The sequence below is a fragment of the Populus euphratica genome, unplaced genomic scaffold, assembly GCF_000495115.2.
Source record: "Populus euphratica unplaced genomic scaffold, PopEup_1.0 scaffold1.1, whole genome shotgun sequence".
Classification (NCBI taxonomy): Eukaryota; Viridiplantae; Streptophyta; class Magnoliopsida; order Malpighiales; family Salicaceae; genus Populus; species Populus euphratica.
The window spans coordinates 355,781-376,587 of record NW_011499845.1 but is presented as its reverse complement, the minus strand read 5'-3'; the positions used below and the strand labels follow the sequence as shown (position 1 = coordinate 376,587).

The window sequence follows — 20,807 nt, the reverse complement described above, 5'->3', positions numbered from 1 at the left end:
CTACAAATTTATGATGCAGGGAAGAGATGGTGTGAAGGATGAAGTGGAAAATAGAAAGACTAAAAGGAGTGCAGAGGTTACCTATACGCCTGGCTTTTAGACCAACATATAGAAGAGCGAGGATGCATCAATTTATCTAAGTTCGAATAGGATGGATCGTCAACTACAAATGAGGAAGGCCTGTAATATTCTTCATCTTCTGTTTATTGTGACAAGTTTTCCAAATACTAGCTAGCTGCTATTTATTTTGAGAACATGCTTTTGGCATGAATTCAACGAATCTTGAGGACCTCATATCGAACTGAAGAAATCTTACAAGTTCAAGATCGGTTTGACTAGTAAGAATAGCAAGTTTAAGAATCATTTCAATTAAAAATTTAAATTACAAGTAAGGTCTAAAATATTATTTTTTAAAGTAAAAATTTTGTGGATTTAAAACTTTCACAAAGTTATTTTTTATACTTAATTTTTTATTAAATTAAATAAAAATAGTAAGATTTAAAATTATTATCATTTATTTATCAAAACTCTAATAATATATAGAAAAATTAATTTAACTAAAAAATTTATATTATTAAATAAAATTTAAAATATAATTTATATTATTCTAATATAAATTACTCGCAGCGATGCATCAATGCATACACGTGATTTCCACCAACTTCCACTCGTATAGTCAACTGAGAAATAATGGATCTCTGCCAGGCAACAAAATTTTGGCTTGCTCTTTTTCTTCGGTACTTATTGTTCACACTTCACATCGTCTTCCTCCTTTATTTGCTGGTTCTCCGTAATAGTCCCTCCCTCGCAATCATAATATTCATTCTTTTCTCTTGAAAATACTAATTTCCCAACAAAATTTCAATTAACACAGTACCAGTATCAGTGATCAACTTATTAAGCAGAACCCTTGAGCACCATAGCCTAAAGTACGTCAACTTTTTTTTATCTTGGCCAAAATCGGAAACTAATTTCACAAAAATTGTTGATTTTTTGTTGGGTCTGAAATGTGTTCTTGGGTGGTATACACACTTGTGTTGAATAAACAAACTTGACGGAGGACTAGTTAATTTGATAGAGAGCTTTAAATATAGAAAAGCTATGATGGGAAGATCCCACGTTGGAAGGAAGCTTTGCATCGCCATTTCAGTATAAGAGAGAACAGGAACTCGGCTGTCATCATGGAGTCATGCAGTAAACAGAAAGCAAACCACTTTATTGCCTTTAGCAAAAGGATACTCATAATGGCATGCGCCAATTTTTGAAGGTTCCTCGTTCTGTGAAGGCCCATATTAATTAATTTGAAATGTTAAATTCTTCCAGAATCGGCTGGCTGAGGTGCATTTTTGCAGTTTTTAGGTGTTCCAGTTCATCACAAAACTTGTCCTTGGCCAACAGAAACTCAAAAACCCGTGGTTTCATGAATCCCTTTACCATGCATTATCCGCAAGGACAAAATTATTCACGTTTCTGTAACATTTATTTATTTAGTGAGCTTTCCGGATTTATTTTAATTCTGACAAATTAGAGGTTCAGTTTAGCTAAACTATTGATTGGAGGATAAAAACAACCAAAGATGATATATATTTTTTTTTTATTAACGTGGGTATCCGGGGGTAAAAACAACCAAAGATGATTTTTTTTTTTTGATTAACGTAGGTGTCCGGGCCAGCTTACGTCAGCTTGCGTGCACTACAACTAATCCCACGGGTCCTGAAGTTAACGACCATGTAAACCTCCAGTGACCATCATATAAGCAACCAAAACCAAAGATGATATTTAATCATGCTTCACCCGTGACAAAATAGACTAACCTTTTGTGCTGTAAATCTTTAGATTTAAAATAATATTTATGAAATATTTATGAGGTGACAGTGATTATTTTTAAAGTATTTTTTATTTAAAAATATATTAATATAATATTTTTTATTTTTAAAATTTTAATTTTTATATCAACATATAAAAATGATTTAGAAATACCAAAAACAATTAATTTAAACTAGAGAAAAAAATTAAAAAATAATTTTTTTTTTCAAGAATGCTTTTAAAATGTAAAACAAATATCTAAAAAAAACATATAAATATATTTTTTTACTTACAAGTATGGATTGAAATAGAAAAATGACATCATAACAATATTATAAATTTAACATGATAATCCAAATATTATAAATTTAACATGATGATCCAAATGAGTTTGGGTCCTTTTTTTTTCTTCTCTTTTTTTTTTACTGGTTTTTTATTATAATTATATTTTTTATTTATATTATTTAATTTAATCAACTTTATTAAACATAATCAAATTTATGATTCAACTCTTATATATATTTTTCTATATGTTTGAAACACCTTGATATTTTTTTATGCATATAAAAAATATACTGGCTAATTATTTGTTTTTATTTTTCAAAATAATTTTCTAAAAAAATTTAATATATTTTAAATAAAACATACTTTAAAAAATAACAACATTCACATTCTAAACAACACATAAAAAACACTTATATTGTGTTGACCGTTGAGTACAGAGTGCTGCACGCGATAGTGCGTGGGAGCGTGTGGCGTGATCGGTTCTGTACGTGCGAGAAATTAAGTGCGCAGCTTTTGTAGAATTTAGCGCCATCCCGCGTCGAAAAGAGTAGAAATAATTAATAATCCCAGTGGAAATGGACAACAACGGTCTCGCGGCTAGAATTGAGTTCACAACGGAGCCGTGTAGCAGGGGCAGAGCGAGCTCGTCTTTCGCCTTCTACTTAAAAATGGCTTGTGCTCGCTACAACCGGCAGCATATAGGAATATCCGAATATGGGGATGACAATTATATTCATTTTTATAGAGTTATGTTATTATTTATTTAAATGGACAAGGATATAAAAGAAATTTTATCTCTATGAAACTAGGTAAAACTATCTGAATTATTTGAACATGGAGATGGATGCAGTATCCTCTGATTCAATACTTCTGTGTATCATTTTTATTTAGAAGTATTTTTTTAATACATGTCTATGATAAGCTATGTAGTTTTCTTTCCTGGGATCACCTTAATTTTTTTATATATAAATATAATTTTTTTCTTGTCTATGTACTTAATGAAAATTGCTCATGAAAAAAATTACATGGACCTCTAATGAAGACAAGTGTGAAAGATTGAAAAATTTATGTAATATAAACAAAGACAAATAAATATAAGGATTAGTAGGCCTTCGTAGAGATAGAGTCGAAAGATATTACCGACTCTTATTAAGCATAAACAAGAGTGATTATTTAATGGAGTAAATCCTTTACACTCTACCTTCGTAAACCTCTATTATCATGCTTGCTTGTGCATCTTTTACGGTAGCAATTGCCATATTGTAACTTTAAAGGGCTATTGATTCCGAATAGAAGCCAACCATGCAACAAGTTATGTTTGAACCATTTACTTCGAACTACGAACCCGCTTAGAGTGATTATTTAATGGAGTAAATCCTTGATAGAGGGAGGAATATTGAAAAAACTAGAACCGTTAAATCAGATCGGACCTTACAAAAATAACATAGTATTTTAAAAAATATAAATATTAAATATTTATCGATTAACCTAATTCTAAAATAAACCCTATCTCACCAAATCATCATCAAAATGAAAATTGAGTGTGTGTTCACATTGACTATAATAACAAGTGCAACTCTAAAAAAAGACCTCAAAATTGTATTTGTCATCGTCTCGGCTGAAGGATTTATTATTTATCGCACAACAGTTAATAAATACTTATATTAAAATAATATAAATTATATTTTAAAATTTATTCAACAGTGTAAATTATTAAATTATTTTTTTTGATATAATACCATAATTTTGATAATTAAATGATTACAAACTTAAATTTTACTATTTTTATTTATTTAATTTATATTAAAATAATATAAATTATATTTTAAAATTTATTCAACAGTGTAAATTATTAAATTTTTTTTATATATAATACCATAATTTTGATAATTAAATAATTACAAGCTTAAATTTTATTATTTTTATTTATTTAATAAAAAATAAATATAAAATAATACGAATGGGTTTAAATTTCAAATTTTAAAATATTATTTAAAAAGATACATTAAATAATAATATAAATTATTTATTGAAATTTTATTTAATAATTTAAATTATTAAATTTAAAAAGTTATTTTACAACCTAGATTTTTTTAGACTCCAACCATGAAATTCTGATGATTTAAAAAATATTTTTTCTCTTCAACATATAAAAAAATATTCAACAAAATAAATATGATTTTTTAATTTTGTTTTTTTTTATCAAAAATAAGAATAATGAATTATAAAAACTTATTGAATTATTAAAATAAAAAGTTTCTCGGTTTCTATTATTAACTGAATATCTAGTTTTAAATTTTTTTTTAAATGCTATGGTTTTTTTCCCTAAAAAAATATACTTAAACATTAAAAAAAAGAAATTCACCAAAACAGACCTTAGATATATTCCGGTACCGGAGTTACTTGGATTTTTGGATCAGTTGCCTTTGCTTGCTACCAAAATTCATCACTCATAATACTGTACCCCGATTCCCGTCCCGATAATGGTCAACAAAAATTATTTCCCACGCTGGTGCATCGTAGATGTGCTCCAGCTATGGATTTCTTTATACACGAGGATGGACTTTATCTGCCAAGCTTAATATCCTTCCCTATCACATTTACTTTTATCTGACGACAGGAAAATTTGGAGCTTCAGGGCCCAGTAGTCCTGCTTAAAGTCTGTGCTATAGTTTCTCCACGTGATCCACTTGTTAAAGTTGTGTTTGGTAGGGTGATAGTTATTGTTTTTTAAATAATATTTTATATTAAAAAATATATTAATAATTTTTTATTTTTTAAAAATTAATTATAATATCAATATATTAAAATGATTTAAAATATATAAATTATATTAAATTTTAATAAAAAAATTTAATTTTTTTAAAAATACGAGTTAAACTATATCTCAATTTCTAAAGTTTTATTCACTGTCCTGCTAGGAGTAGAATTTATGCGCCAAATCCATCGCACACAAACCAACTTTATGGATAGACATTTTAATGTTATAAAATTTCACGAGAAGTATAAAATTGTAGAGAGAATTATGCTTCTAGTAAAATCTGAATTCTTGATTACTAGAACTTATTAGCTTCAAGGTCGTTGTGTTTGATCAAACTCATTAACTCTGATTTTTTTTAAAAAATTATATTCTGTGAGGAGGCGCAAAGCTTCATATCCAAATTCTTGCAAATTTCAGTTTTGGTGCGAATGATCCATTTTTGCTTGAATTAAAGAAGAAAATGCATCATACCTGAAAACTAGTCCAAAAAATCACACAATTGGAACGCGTATGATCCGACCATTTAACTTGTAGGATTTCCATTTATATATTATTTAGAATTGTGTTTGAAATAATATTTTATAAAAATTTAAAATTTTCTGGTTTAGTTTTTTTATATTTTTTAATTATTTTGATATTCTGATATCATAAATAATTTTTTTAAAATTAAAAAAAATATTATTTTAAAATAATAAACAAACACCGTTACAAACACTATGAACTAAACGCAAACTAATGGACAGATAAATCTGCCTTGGATGACGGCTCCTAACTAAAATCCAGCAGATATCATGCCGAGGAAAAAAAAAAAAAAAACACGACTTCTCGTCTGAAACGGACAGTATTGTTTCAGATCCGTTCGAAGAAAACTTAGGTATTAAGTTAATTTATGGGTTATTGTATTAATTATTTTTTATCTAACAGAGTACTGTTTCATTAATTTTAATTTTGATACCGACCTAATCTATTTTCAACCGATTCGATTAGATCACAGACTACTCTAATTAAATTTAATGGGACGAGTATTTAATAAAGATGATTCGGTAAGAAGTGGGTAGTGAAAGTAAACTTTTCGGAGTGAAACAAACAAAAAGCAACATCGAAGAATGTTACACGCTCATGCTCTCTTCCTTCCACGAAGTTTCCTTTGACTTGTCCAATCTCTTATTAGTACAATCTCGCGCACATACGCCAATTCTCTCTCTTCTTCACAACTTCACCAGCAAGTTCCAAGTTCTTAGTTCTAACCACGGCTTCACCTATGGAAGAAGGTACTGTACTAATCTATTCATGTCTCTAGATTTTATCAAATGGTCAAAGATCAACATCCCTTCATGTATTTCCTTGCTTCTTCTGATCTTTTTATTTACTTATTCATTTACTTTGTTTGCTTATTTGATGGTACGAAAAAGTGATGTATTTTGCAGCTAAATTCTGTAGTAACCGGAACAAAGATTTAATTTTTCTGGTTCCTTGTGATTTTCCCTTGAGTCAGAGATTTTCGAATTTTTCACTGATCAATTTACCTTTTTTTGCCTTTTGAGATACATATAGATATTCTTTTAAATTCAAGCCTATATCTGACCGATTTTGAAGGAAATGGAACTAGAAAAATTGGGTTGCTGAATTCTAATAGAATATTACATCCTTGAATGTAGCAAATCATGTGTCTTACTACAGCCCATATAAAGTTTTTTCCATTTTCTCCGAGAACAATATTATCTTTCTATATCCTCCTTCACTTGAAACAAAGCAGAGTGAAAAGAACACATTTTGTAGTAGTATTAGTTTGACTTCGCATAATCTCTGTGATTGCTAAGTTGATGGATTTTTGCAGGGTTGGAGAGGGATTTAGAGAAGGGATTAGTGCAGCCGCAACTAAACCAAGACCCTCTTACCGACTCATCACAGACACCATCACCGTCTTCAACATCAACTGCCCCAGCTTTAGTTTTGTCGAATTCTGGCAAACGAATTGATCAAGCAGGAAAGAAGAAGTATGTAAAACAAGTTACTGGTCGCCACAACGATACTGAGCTCCATCTAGCGGCTCAGCGTGGCAATTTGGCTGATGTGCAGCGGATACTTAATGATATTAATTCGCAAATGGTGGGGACTTTGAGTGGAGCTGATTTTGATGCTGAGGTTGCAGATATAAGGGCATCAGTGGTTAATGAGGTGAATGAGTTAGGGGAGACTGCGCTGTTCACTGCCGCAGATAAAGGGCATCTTGAGGTGGTTACGGAGTTACTGAAATATTCGAACAAGGAGTGCCTCACGAGGAAGAATAGGTCTGGGTATGATCCGTTGCATATTGCTGCTGTCCAAGGGCACCATGGTAATAATCTAAGCTTTTTGCATTTCCCTGTTTCGCACAAATTTGTAGATTTTGATTGTTTGTAATTAGGTTTTGCTTGATGGCAGTACATTATCTTGCAATTATAGGTAGCTCAATTATTAATTACACTATCTTTTCCATAAAACAATCCCATATATCTCAAGCAAACTGGCTTTTTGGTTACTTGTGTTTTTTTATGATGAGTCTTAAGGTTCATGGTATATTATGATTCTTCAATAAAGTAGATGATGTAGCTTTCTGTACTTCTGTTTCCTTGAGAAGATACGAAGCAAATATGGTGAATTGGGTCCAGTAGTTTGTTTATAAGATCTCCTCCACCCCTCAAATGATGAAATATATTTTGTCATACTATTACAAGAACTTCACATCTAGCCTCTTACCAAGAAAATGAAATATATCCTAGCATGACTAGACTCTTTTCTATTACCTTTTTTTTAATTTCATCATTTAGTATGAGGTTTTTTTATTGATTTTGATCCTTCAGTATTGGGCTGAGGATTAATCAATTTTTTTATTTTTTTATCATATACTAGAATAAAGTAATTAATTTGACCTAGGCCAATCATCACTTGCTTCTAATAAAGTGTCCTCAAGCCATTGAAATTCAAGCGGCCATATTAAAAGTGCCATAACCACGATGAATCATCTTTCTTGCCCATCAAGCAAGCTTGGATAGTCTTCTTGATCTTTATTAGAAATAATCTTAGTCATGTTGCTAACTCAAGTTGTGAATCATGAGTGTCATAAGTAATCTCTTTAGTTCAAAAGAGAAAACTGGAATATAATTAGAAAGATGATTATGTCTGGAAGTGGCTTTCCCAGGGCTATAGTCCATAGAGCATGTCTCATCTTTAGGAAAATTCCATTTCAAGAATCATTGTCCTTTCACTCCTTCCCAGAAAATTGCTAGCACTGGTTTCAATCATGCCCTCTACTTTTAAATCGACACTTTTAGTCTTGGGGGTAATGCTTTGGTGTCTTGTTTCTGTAAGAAGTCTCACAGTGAAATCTGATGCCACAAAAATCTTGATGTAGGCTACATTTTTCCCATTACCTATGACATTTTATAAAAATCCTAGGGAAGATGTGCTCACTATAATAACTTTATTACAGCCATTGTCCAGGTGCTCCTAGATCACGACCCCAGCCTGAGCCAAACACACGGCCCATCGAATACAACTCCTCTTGTATCTGCCGCTACAAGAGGGCATACTGCAGTAGTCATCGAATTACTGTCAAAGGATGGTAGCTTATTGGAGATTTCTAGATCTAATGGGAAAAATGCGTTGCATTTAGCTGCCCGACAGGGACATGTAGATATTGTAAAAGCATTGCTCAGCAAAGATCCCCAGTTAGCACGAAGGACTGACAAGAAAGGGCAGACTGCTTTGCATATGGCTGTAAAAGGGCAGAGCTGCGAGGTGGTGAAATTGCTTCTCGAGGCAGATGCTGCGATCGTGATGCTTCCGGACAAGTTTGGCAATACAGCATTACATGTAGCAACAAGGAAGAAGAGAGCAGAGGTGATAATTTTTATTCTTTCTCCGTCCCAAAACTAGAAGCAATATTTGTGTCGGAATGCAATCTCAATTTTTAATTTTGATTATGTATTCTAGAAATGCATGCATCATGCTGGCGGGTTTTCCCATGTGTAATTCTTTCTATGTTATGACAAACACACCCAACCCACTTAGGTTCTGGTATTATATGGATTGCTCATTAGTTTCCATCTCCCTTTTTAAAATACACCATGAATTCTAAAAAAAATAACAATCAAATTGCTTTTAGTGGATTAACTAACATCTCGAGGTTGTCTCTTCTTTTTCAGATAGTGAATGAGTTGTTATTACTTCCTGACACCAACGTCAACGCTCTGACCAGAGACCACAAAACAGCGCTTGATATAGCAGAAGAGCTTGTCCTTTCTGAAGAATCATCAGATATAAAGGAGTGTCTTTCTCGCTATGGTGCTCTTAGAGCTAATGAACTCACCCAACCAAGGGATGAGTTGAGGAAAACTGTCACTCAAATTGAGAATGATGTTCACACCAAGATGGAACAAACCAGAAGGACCAACAAGAATGTGCATAATATTTCAAAAGAGCTTAGAAAATTACACCGTGAAGGGATCAACAATGCCACCAACTCTGTAACTGTGGTTGCTGTGCTATTTGCAACCGTTGCTTTTGCAGCGATCTTCACTGTACCTGGTGGTGATTTAGATAGTGGGATGGCTGTGGTGGTGAGCCATACTTCTTTCAAAATTTTCTTCATCTTTAATGCTATTGCTCTCTTTACATCCTTGGCTGTTGTGGTGGTTCAAATTACTTTAGTCAGAGGTGAGACAAAAGCTGAGAGGCGGGTAGTGGAAGTGATTAACAAATTGATGTGGTTGGCTTCCGTGTGTACATCAGTGGCTTTTATGGCCTCCTCTTACATAGTGGTTGGCCGTAAACATGAATGGGCTGCAGTGTTAATTACAATTGTTGGCGGTGTTATAATGACTGCAGTTCTTGGAACCATGACTTATTATGTGGTGAAGTCGAAGAGGATTCGCTCAATGAGGAAAAGGGATAAGCATTCCAGGAGAAGTGGATCGAATTCTGGGCACCATAACTCGGAGTTTTCCAATTCAGAAGTTGACCGAATTTACGCCCTTTAATGTGTGAATTTGCAACTTTTGGCAATTGTACACCAGAAACAATGGGAGTTCAGCATGTAACCGAAAGCTTTATGGCTAATAGAAAGTAGTACTTTCAAAATTTACTTCTATGCATGTTAGCGGTTGACTTCTTTCCCGAGCCCAAAGTTGATGATATCTAGGAATGCAAGGATGAAATTCGAAGGCCTCTGCAGTGAACTAGGATCAAGATAAAAAAGGCCACCCTTCCAAGAACTATTTCATAGTGGTGGGACTTTCTTCTAGAGAAAATGTCTCAATGCTTTGAGGTTTGCTAATTAGCCCAAGTAACCAAGTTTCTGATAGTGCTTGGAACACAAAAAACGCGTCAGCAAATTATGGGGCACTCCTGTTCCCTTTGAATATAAAAGTAAACTATATTCTTACAAGAATTCAACTACAGTACAGGGTTTGAGGTAACTGGCCCTTTTTGTGTGTGTTTCAATCATAAGGTAATTTCTGGCCACCTTCCTTCATCGGGAATGAGAGTGGGATTTGTCTTAAATTACTTCTGTCAAATGGAATATATTTATTTATGGTACATCACTTTTAACAGATCAGATATCATGGACTTGATGTTGTTTTCGAGCTAGGCCAGGGATGTACTCCTTCCGTGACGCAATGAAAGGTCCCTCGAATAAAAAAGAAAAAACAAATAAAGAAAGAAAATAGAATTGGTGCGTAGTGTCCTTGACGCAAAATTTAACCACAAATCACCGAAGAATATTTAGGGCCTAAAATGTATATAAACTATATTATACATCAGGTGGTGTTCGTGAGGGGTTTTAGTAATTGTTATTTTTTAAAGTATTTTTAATTTGAAAATGTATTAAAATATTTTTTATTAAAAAATTATTTTTGATTTCATTACATTAAAACAATTTAAAATTATAAAAAAAAATTCAAATTTTTTTTTATAATTTTTTCAGACTCACTTTTTAAAAAGTGAAAACAAATATACTCTTAATGGAATGAGGTGTACGCAAAACAGGAGAGTGAAACTTAGAACTCAAATGTTTGTCAGTTACTAATATTTGTAAAGAATGGCAAACAAGGTATGCATAAGCCACGGAGTAAAAGCATTGCGGTTTCTAGCTCAGATATCTTACACCTTTATTACAGTCCTGACTACAGATAGTGCTTCGATTGCAGCCTAAACACACGTCCTGATTTGTTTCCAGATCTTCACTTTAATGCTTGCTGATATGCTATTGCATGAGTGCAACGACCTGTGATTCTTGCTGCCAACCTCTCCTGAACATTTTAATCTGCGTTTTTCCAGCTCTACAGCTAAAGGGATGGCTTCTAGTGGCCGGAAGTGGCCATTAAGAATCAATAGTTAAAGGTGTTCCCAGCTATTCTTTCGGGCCCCGATGAGTTTCCATTCTAGCATTGCATTCCGGCCTAATCATGTGAAGCCGTGGCCCAACCCACGTGACCGGACAGCTTGCTGTCCGGTCTAGGGGCTGGGCAAACTCCCACTTAAGCTAACCGCACAGGCACCGCAAAGAGGACTAGGCCAACCAGCCCACCAAGCAAACTGTCCGGTCTTGCCTTTTCCTTTCTCGGCGTGTTATCAAATGTGTTGCAAGACCCATATGAAATAAACTTTGTAGTTGTTTGAACTTCACCTAGGCTATCTTACCCGACTGCCAATATACATGAATGTGATTTTTGTTCTGATTTTATAACCTGTGTGGCAATAGTAGTGGGCGATTCTTGATGGGGCTGTGATCAAGTCTTCTTTCCCTAAAAACAATTCAATACCCAATCATAAGATGGTGCGATGGTGAGATTGAGTGCATTAACCTCTTAATCACCCACAGAACTTAGATTTGTAATTTCTAATTAGCCAAATAGGCATGTGAAGTGGTAGATCTTAGTTTTTTGCAACATATTTAATTGGTTTCCAGTAGGTATGTGAGGCCGCCTACCTTTACTTCTCCTTGTAGAAAAACCAGGAAGTTGGGTGGGGAAAAGTGTCCGTTAATCTATGCTTTATGGCATCCCTTAGTGCTCAACAACATCAATTAGCCTTTTCACTGCTTTCTTTGGCTCTAATCTTGCCAAAATTCTAGCTGACATGTTCTCTTATTTTAAGGTCTAGTACACCCACTAAGAAAATTAAAAGAAGGGAAATGAGCCGCCTGAAGATTTCTTGTTTCTCATTTTACGTGCTTGTAGTATATCTTTCTCTACTGAAATCAGTTGGCTTGACATAGAGTACCCTGGGCATGTATAGGGACTGGCTACTGTATCCTTTTCCACATTTTGTAATTAACCTTTTTGTTGGAAGAGACCGTGCTTCATCTTCTTATTTTTTTTTTCCTATCTGGAATCACTTTTCCTTGTTTACATATTAAATACAGGTAGGTGTCTCTTAGTTGCGATTAAGAGGCAGACAGGTGGGGTTTTTTCTTTCAATCCTAATCATGATTAGATCCGTCATCCTATCATTGGCTTGACATAATGATGTTCAACTTTGCCTAATCTGCATTACTTTCCACTTTTCTTTGCTTTAGGGTTTTCACATGAATGCTTATAGTGAGATTCATCTATACTTTACAGGTAAGCAATGTCAAATTACTAGAGGAACTTCATGATGGTAAGAAGATTGATTTTCTTCTCCTTGTCATTGAAACAATTAATGGTAAAAGTACTAATCTTAAAGAAACATTTTTAGGTTAGCCGAGGGCCAAGTAAAATCCTATACCTCTGGGAAAATAAACTTAGAGAGTTGAGATCAGGATTCTTAAGTTCTATTCTCCCCTGAAAATTGGAAACCTGTCACGATGCTCTTCAAAACTGTTTTTTCTTTCAATCCTAATCATGATTAGATCCGTCATCCTATCATTGGCTTGACATAATGATGTTCAACTTTGCCTAATCTGCATTACTTTCCACTTTTCTTTGCTTTAGGGTTTTCACATGAATGCTTATAGTGAGATTCATCTATACTTTACAGGTAAGCAATGTCAAATTACTAGAGGAACTTCATGATGGTAAGAAGATTGATTTTCTTCTCCTTGTCATTGAAACAATTAATGGTAAAAGTACTAATCTTAAAGAAACATTTTTAGGTTAGCCGAGGGCCAAGTAAAATCCTATACTAATAAAACTGGATTCTTAGAGAGTTGAGATCAGGATTCTTAAGTTCTATTCTCCCCTGAAAATTGGAAACCTGTCACGATGCTCTTCAAAACTGCTGGTATTTTATAAGAGGGGAATATAACCCTGCATATGTTAAAAAAAACGTGTTTGATTTTCAGGTTGTATGATTTACTCGTTTTTATCTTTGGCATTTGGCTTCAAGATGAATAATGCTCCATTGTTTAATACATCATGACTAGCAAGTAAAAAGCTTTGGCATTCTCTTGAGAAGTACCTAATTCGCTAGCACTCATTACCACATATAGCCTTGCTCATTATACCTTGGCACTTTAAGGAAACGAGAATTTATTGGGCTTTTTCAGAAACTACAGCAGCATGGTCTGATCTAGCAGTTAAAACACAGGCATTAAGAGTTTTACTCCTTCCCCGAACAAAGGATAGACGTACGATCAATATAGCAAAACCAGAGAAAGGAAAACATTGGAGACTAGGTTATAATTTATGCTTTCTTTTTTGTTATAGGTGAAAATCAGCCTCTGCAAAGAACTGGCCTTTCTTGTTCATCACATATGGAAATTCTGGAAGCTGATAATGAGTATAACTTGGCTTCATTTACAGTCTTCCTCGAATGGAAAAGCTGTTGGGACTGTTTACAATGTGCAATTGCTCCTTGGATTGGATTCTCAATCTCGGATTTTGCACTGCTGCTTCTCTTTAGAAATGGCAGCCCATGAAACCCATTTGAACTAGTCGAGCTTGAAGATGATGACGAGTCAGATGATGATGAAGACTTCTTTGTTGAATACCGTTTGATGGACATTGAGAATGATCTCCTGTGTAGGCGACGACTACCGTCCTCACTGATCCTTTGTTTGTTCTGCAAGGCAGTAGTTGAAGTTTGGTATTTATCCTTCTGGATTTGCCCACAAGGCGTCTTCTTTGCTGGCTTCACATATTTGTTCAAAGTCTCTTTGGCTTTTGAAGCTGTTACTTCATCTGCAACTTTTGAAGCCACTGTACATGAATCATCCGAGCAACCAGACTTACCGAACAAAGACTTGAGGTAAGCCCGGGAAGCCTTCAGTTTTGAGCTAAGCGAGGACTGTTTGATCAGATTAAACTTTTTGGTCCTAGACGGTTTTGGGTTTTCATCGATAAAACCACCAATTTGACTTGAATATTCAAAGAGATACTCTTCTGGATTTAGTTCTCTACTGACATAACAAGACTCGGCAGGTGAAATATTGCAGGATTCAAATGGAGTGCTGGTTGAAGTCGGTGTAGGGGCAGTTGTCATTAGCGGGGTGCTAAAGAATTCTTCAAATGTGTCTTTTCTATGATCATATGAAGAGCTAGAGTTTTCTAGGATTTTCTCTACCATTTGTAAACGTGGAGGAAGGTGAAGGGGAAGGAGCTTGCCTTTGTAGAAGAGCTCGTCAGCTGGGGAAGTTGTGGTGTCTTTTTCTAGTGAAGCTGTGGACATTTGGAACTCGAACTCTTTTGGGAATGGAGGGGAGCCTATAGATTGGCAGAAGAAGGTGGAGTATGAGCTTACTTCCATGTCAATGTAGTCATCATCATCATGATCATATGATAAGAGGTGGTTCATGGCCATTCCTAGCAACTCACAGTATTTCGGGCAACTCTCTCTCTCTGGGTTGTATGTTTGTGCCTGCGGAGTGACTAGCGGAAGCTGAGTTTGGTGCGGTGGGAATGAAGGGAAGTGCACCTTTTAATAGACTTGAGATGATCATGAGAAGTTCAACACTGAAGACAATTGTCAGAATTTGAATGCTTCCAAATATAAAATTCGAAATATAATCATCTAATGGTTCAGCACTGAAGCATTTCTCTGCTTCTTTTTCCTTGAATTTATATTTAACGGCTCATTCCCATGGCTCTTTATTTTTATGTCACTTATCATGTCAATTAGTAATAAAATTGAATAAAAGTTTCCTGGATGTTCTATCATTTACAAATAAGAAGATGAATAAATCAATTAAATCCCATGACCAGCAAATCTAATTCTTCATATCTAAGTCTGATGAATCTTTTTAATCAAATCCCATTAAGATTATATCCAGGACTAGGAGGTGTCTGATTTTCTTAAGGAGTGTTGAAAATATTGTAATTTTTTATTTAAAAATATATTAAAATTATTTTTATTTTTCATATCAATACATTAAAATCATTTAAAAATATAAAAAATTAATTTTAAATAAAACAATTATTACATCACTGCTCCAAACTACCTCTTCGTTTTCATATAGTAAAGTTGATTTTAGAAAGAAAATTGTGCAGCTTGTTTTTGAGAATTATAACTTTAACGAGAAATTCAATTCATGAAGCATTAAAATTCAATTTTAAAGCACGTTACATCATTCACTGGGACCGTAACGCACGTGTCAGCAATCCGAGCATCTAGCTCGTGGGGTATGCAAGTATAATTGAGTTCCACTTCTCGCTTCGCTACCAGTAATCAAATTCAAGATGTCATAGAGGCTCAATCCCCATCATCACAACCACTAATGACCAATCCTCAAAAAAAAAAAAAAAAAAAAACCTTTTCAAATCAACCATCATGAAAAACCACTGTATTTTAAGGCATATTGGATAATATAACTATAATTATTTTTTAAAATAATATTTATTTAAAAATATATTAAAATAATCTAAAAACATAAAAAAAAATTTAATTTTAATAAAAAAATTAAATATTTTTAAAATACTTTAATAAAAAATTTAAATATTTTTAAAATACAAAACTAATATTTTTTTTACATGTTCAAACATATAGTTATTATTATTTTTTAATTTTTATTGAAAAATATATTAAAATAATATTTTTTAATTTTTAAAAAATTATTTTAATATCATTATCTTAAAATAATCTAAAAATACTAAAAAAATATTAATTTAAAATAAAAAATAAAAAAATTTAATTTTAAAAAAACACTTAAAAAAAAAAAAACAAAAACGAACATTAACTTAAACAAACATACGCACAGGTCCTCTTGTCTCCCTCTTAAAACCCCGTTCTGTAATTCAGTTCAGTGGTCCAGACACAATCAAGTTCTTGCAAGGTTTTTTAACACACAATGTTAAAAAATTCTGTGAAACTCCCTAGCGAGACAACGTCGTATGTGCCCACTCCGAATTTGGCTTCTGTCTCTGTCCCTCCTATGTACGCTGCGTTTTCGAATCCACAAGGGAGGTTCTTGTCTGATTTGTTTTTGTACGGAAAGCCCCGAGGTGAAGAGAAGCTTGATGGGTCCGGGTCAGGTCCTTTTGGGGATTTGGAGTGTTTGCTGATGTGGATAGCTCTGTTCTTGATGAGCTATTGCAGACTTTTAAAAAGTGAGTGATCTGTTTCTCTTATTAGGACACTTCATTGTGAGATTTTTTAGTTTTACAGAAAGTTTGATTGTTGTAAGATACTATTTCAATTGATTTGACCCTTTTAGCTGGTGAAAGGAAAGAACCTTGCGCAAGTAGGAGATGAACTGAAGGGGGCGGACATGCTTGCTTGGTTTGCGGGTTATAGTGATGTTGGATTGAGGAGATATATTTTTACACAGTTGTTTGATTTAATGTTCATAGCCATACTTGGTTGCAATAAATTTGAATAGTTATCAATTTAGCGTGGGAATTTTATTTGAGAAGTTGACAAATGCGGTATGCTAGCGGATGATTTAGTATAAATGTATTTGTAGTCCCATTATGGTGTAGAGCAAAAGGTTGTGGACCGTATAAGTTAAGGACAAGATTTATCAACTAAGATGTTTCAAAATTAAAACTTAGTGGTTGTTGTTTATTTATTCTTCTAAATTGTAGTAGCTGATGCCCCACCCTCAAAACTGCAAAGGAAGGGAGGGGGGGATTGGTGGGGGCCTTGGGAGCTATGGAGGTATCAGTCATGAATAAATATTTGCACATGCACCCACCCTCAGAACCCTAAAAGTTTTTTTTTTTTGGCTGGATTTTGCATCCAGGAACTATTTATATCAGTCATGAATGTCTCATTTGCAGAGACCTTACTATGAACTCAGGCTTGATCTGATGTTTGGAGAAATATTTTCCAAAAAGTGTTCTTGTATGCTCACTGCTTTGTGGAATGATGGTGGTGGATTATTTGGATCAATTATGGGCTTTTCTTTTCTAGTGGCAGTGTAAGCATTAACTTTTTTTTTATTCTGCAGCTACCGGTTAAGGTCTCAGGTTGAAATTGATAATGTGGCAGAAGACTTCTTTTGCTGGCAGCGGTTTGGTGGAAACCTTTCTGAAAAATCAAAAGCTGAAGAAGAACCAGAGGCAGCTAGTTCTGGCTGGGGCTCTGGGGTTGATCGTTCTGCAATGTCATCTTCACATGGGAATGATGTTGGATGGCAATGGTTTAGGGATCCTAGACGAGATTGTCTTGGTTTCATGGGGGTCTTTCCATCCAATGAAATTCGTGGGTTTTCTTAGCCTTCATTGGTTGCTTGATGTTAATATACAACAGCACATAGGCTATGAGGCTGAAGAGCTCATTATGCGCTAAACTTTCCGACTGATTAAATCAATAGTTATTTTTTTGGTTTTAATTTCATTTTCCCCCAACTATTTTGGATGTTACAGCACCTTCGGTTGAGTCTGGCAATAAAACAAAAGAGCAAAATTACCTGCTGTGGAGAATTGAGAATGAGGTTGCAGAAGGCTCAACTGAGATTCCCAAAGGTTGAGGCTATTAGACCAAAACGGTTGCCCGCTGAATGGTTTTCAGAGCATCAGCAACATAGTGCTGTGAAAGGGTAGAGCACTAACTTGAAGGATAGGGTTCGCTTTTCTGAACTAGAGATAAATCCTGCTCGAGTTAGCCCCTTTTATGGTGGTGCAGGTATTCCACATGGTTAAAACTTCTATCTTTTTATACGTATAGCTTTATAAGGAAGAAATAAATCGTTTTTTCTCCGTTTAAAAAAGCAGAGCTAATAAAAGGACGGTGTCAAACTCGTGTACTGATCTGACTACATGCATTAACACAACAACAGTTATTTCAATATTGGTTTTTGCGCTAACGTTCATGTAATTCTTATGCTATATTGATTGACCTGTGTGCCTTTCTTGTCTTTTCTTTGACTGGTCCTAACAGCGCAGCCAGTTAAATGCACTGATTCTAACAGCGCAATCTGTCAGGCGGTGTTATTTTTCAAAAAAAATTTGCATCCATTTTTTCTTGAAAAAGTGCCATGATATTGGGACAAAGCTAATTCAGTGACCCAAAGGAACTGAGATTTAAGCCTTCCATCTCAAAGGGGTCTTGACTGATTAATTCTCAAATTTTTAGGGCTGGATGGAATGGTGTGTGAATGAACAGTTGATCTAACTCTACTCCTCCTCCTCCCTCTATCTTGTTTACTCTGTTTTTTCAAAGAAAAATGTCATGGATTTCACATTAGTAAGCTTAATTAATAATGTAGCTGATTCAATCAGCTAAACAAATTAAACTGTAACCACAGAAGCTAAAACAAAAACAAGAAATTAAGAAGATGCAAGTGAATTAAATAGTTGGCATACCTAATCGGGGAGTCAAGGGATCCCCGCATCCTGATGGCATTTTCTTTTTGTTAATGATACAATTACTCAAAACTTAAAAGCATGCTCATGGAAATTATATCAGATATTTCTGTTATCTTCTGCAACACTGACCAAAGCTCTTTTCAACTAAACTCGGATCCAAAAGCAGCTCATGTCTTCATCATACAATAATTCATGGGTTTCTCTTCCTTTACTGTGCCCCACAACTAACCAAACCAGCTTATAAAAAACAAAATCCTTTCTTAAGTATTATAATACTTGGAGCTAAAGAATCACTTTATACTTTACCTGGTTTCACTACTTTTACTTGATTCCTGGGTTTGTCTTTTCACTTTGTTTCTTACTTGTATAATTGATCGATACTTTGTGCAACTTTTGTGTTTTTTTTTTTCTTTTTCATGATTCTTATAGCCATCAATCAACATTCCCTAGTTTCTTTGGTTACATTTGATTAGAAGATTTTAAGTTGGCCTCACCAAGAAACAACATGTGATCCGACATATGATGGTGGAGAGAAGGGAATTATGGATGGAATGCCTGCAAAGCTCGAGACTTTTGTTTGTCTTTCCTTTTAACACACTCCCCACAATCAAGATCTTTATTTTTTTCTCATCATTCAAGAACTCGGAAACAGTTTGTTATATATAGGTTAATTAGCTGTTATGTTTCGAAACAAGCATAGAAAAACACATCTAACTTCTATATCTTAGAAGCTGTTTCTAGTCTTTTTAGCTATGTTCAAGGTACCATCATGTGTATTGTCATGAGCAAGCTGTTAGCCTATGCGAATCCAACAATAATGCTGACCTATACACACACGCACACGCACACGAGGCGTTTGATGAATAATTGATAAACCCTTCTCCATTTCAACTTAGATCAATTGTATACAACAGCTAGATTCAAGGGCTAGTAACTCATGTTTGTGCTGACTTTAAAACTCTAAAAAGGAATAATTTCTGTATTGTTTTGCTGTTGTGTTTGTTTGAAGTTTTTTTTTTTTTTTTTTTGCCAAAATATGAAGAAATAGCGACAATGTTTGTTCTTGGAAGGGGAATCAAGAAAGGCTGTACGGTAACCATCTAGGTGGTGGTCAAGTGGTAAAGATTTGGGATCAAGAGGTTTGCTCTCTCTGTGGTCTCAGGTTCGAGTCCTTGGTTGCTCATATGATGGCCACTGGAGGCTTACATGGTCGTTAACTTCAGGACCCGTGGAATTAGTCGTGGTGCGCACAAGCTGGCCGGACACCCATGTTAATCTAAAAAGAAAGGCTGTACGGTCCCGTCAATTGAGAGAACAGCAGGCACGAGAATATGCACTTTGTGTCATTTTTAAAGTCTGAAAGCTTATGAATGTTGTACTTTGTCCAAAAAAACAATTCAAGGGAGTTTACACACATATTCTTACAAATATATCATGCTGTCTAATCCTTAAGACTTGGCTCGGGTGTAATTAAATTTCCTTCTTAATTCGATAGTTCTTGAGAAAAAATTTAAGGGTCTTTTTTCTCTTGAATAATGAACTTGGATTCTGCAGGGACACAAAAAGTACAAGCAAAGGATATTTACTGATGCATCCATCTAAATGACCCACCACCCGGGAAATCAGAATGCAAGTTTTCAAGGGTTTGCTATATGTGGTATCAGGTTAATGCTTTGCGTGCCTATAATGATAGTTATTGGAGATTTATATAATAGTTAATTTTAAAATTTATAAAATTATTTAAGGTATATATAAATTGATATGGACATTTACAATAATAAAAAAAATACAAAGGAAATGTCAAGTTTCTTTCATTGGTTCAACAATTGATCGCATGTAGAACCTCTCTGTTTTTGATCGAATGGTTTCCATTTGCCGGGTCTCCTGCCACGACAAGCCGAAGTAGAAATTCCAACAGTTTTAGTGGTCGTTTTAGGTTTTAGATTCGGTGCTGGCTGGTAAGCTTGTTTATTAAAGTATTTTTTTAAAAATATATATTAAAGTAATATTTTTTATTTTTTAAAATTTATTTTTAAATAACACATTTAATAATCTAAAAACATGACAAAATTATTTTTTTTTCTAATATGCGTGCTGCTAAAACAAACAGTGCAATGGCAGTTTCAGTGAAGGCCTTTATAAGAGATAATAGGTGGAGGAGGGGCTAGCAATCCACTAGCTTCTGTACTCGTGGGTTGAAAACCCAACACAATGATGGTGCTCTCCGAAGATAAAACAAATTCCGC

At 34.2% G+C, this 20,807-nt stretch overlaps 2 protein-coding genes and 1 pseudogene across 2 annotated transcripts; 2 read left to right on the top strand and 1 right to left on the bottom strand.

Moving 5' to 3' along the window:
* The first annotated feature begins 5,945 nt into the window (after positions 1 to 5,945).
* Positions 5,946 to 10,434, top strand: LOC105122539 (ankyrin repeat-containing protein At3g12360-like). Its single transcript, XM_011021735.1, has 4 exons — positions 5,946 to 6,123; positions 6,690 to 7,190; positions 8,325 to 8,734; positions 9,040 to 10,434. Exons 1-4 carry the CDS (start codon positions 6,114 to 6,116, stop codon positions 9,871 to 9,873), a joined length of 1,755 nt encoding a protein of 584 aa, XP_011020037.1. The 5' UTR covers positions 5,946 to 6,113; the 3' UTR covers positions 9,874 to 10,434.
* Positions 10,435 to 13,191: 2,757 nt separating this feature from the next.
* On the bottom strand, positions 13,192 to 14,742 carry LOC105122460 (probable membrane-associated kinase regulator 4). Its single transcript, XM_011021609.1, has one exon. It carries the CDS (start codon positions 14,615 to 14,617, stop codon positions 13,532 to 13,534), a length of 1,086 nt encoding a protein of 361 aa, XP_011019911.1. The 5' UTR covers positions 14,618 to 14,742; the 3' UTR covers positions 13,192 to 13,531.
* Positions 14,743 to 15,994: 1,252 nt separating this feature from the next.
* On the top strand, positions 15,995 to 18,070 carry LOC105127837 (putative transferase CAF17, mitochondrial; annotated as a pseudogene).
* The last annotated feature ends 2,737 nt before the right edge of the window (positions 18,071 to 20,807 follow it).

Excerpts from the sequence above, each read along its gene's own strand:
- LOC105122539 (XM_011021735.1), top strand. Across the intron at positions 7,191-8,324 it reads TGCTGTCCAAGGGCACCATG|CCATTGTCCAGGTGCTCCTA; the intron begins GTAATAATCTAA and ends ACTTTATTACAG. Across the intron at positions 8,735-9,039 it reads CAAGGAAGAAGAGAGCAGAG|ATAGTGAATGAGTTGTTATT; the intron begins GTGATAATTTTT and ends CTTCTTTTTCAG.
- LOC105122460 (XM_011021609.1), bottom strand. The coding sequence starts at position 14,617 with ATGGCCATGAACCACCTCTTATCATATGATCATGATGATGATGACTAC.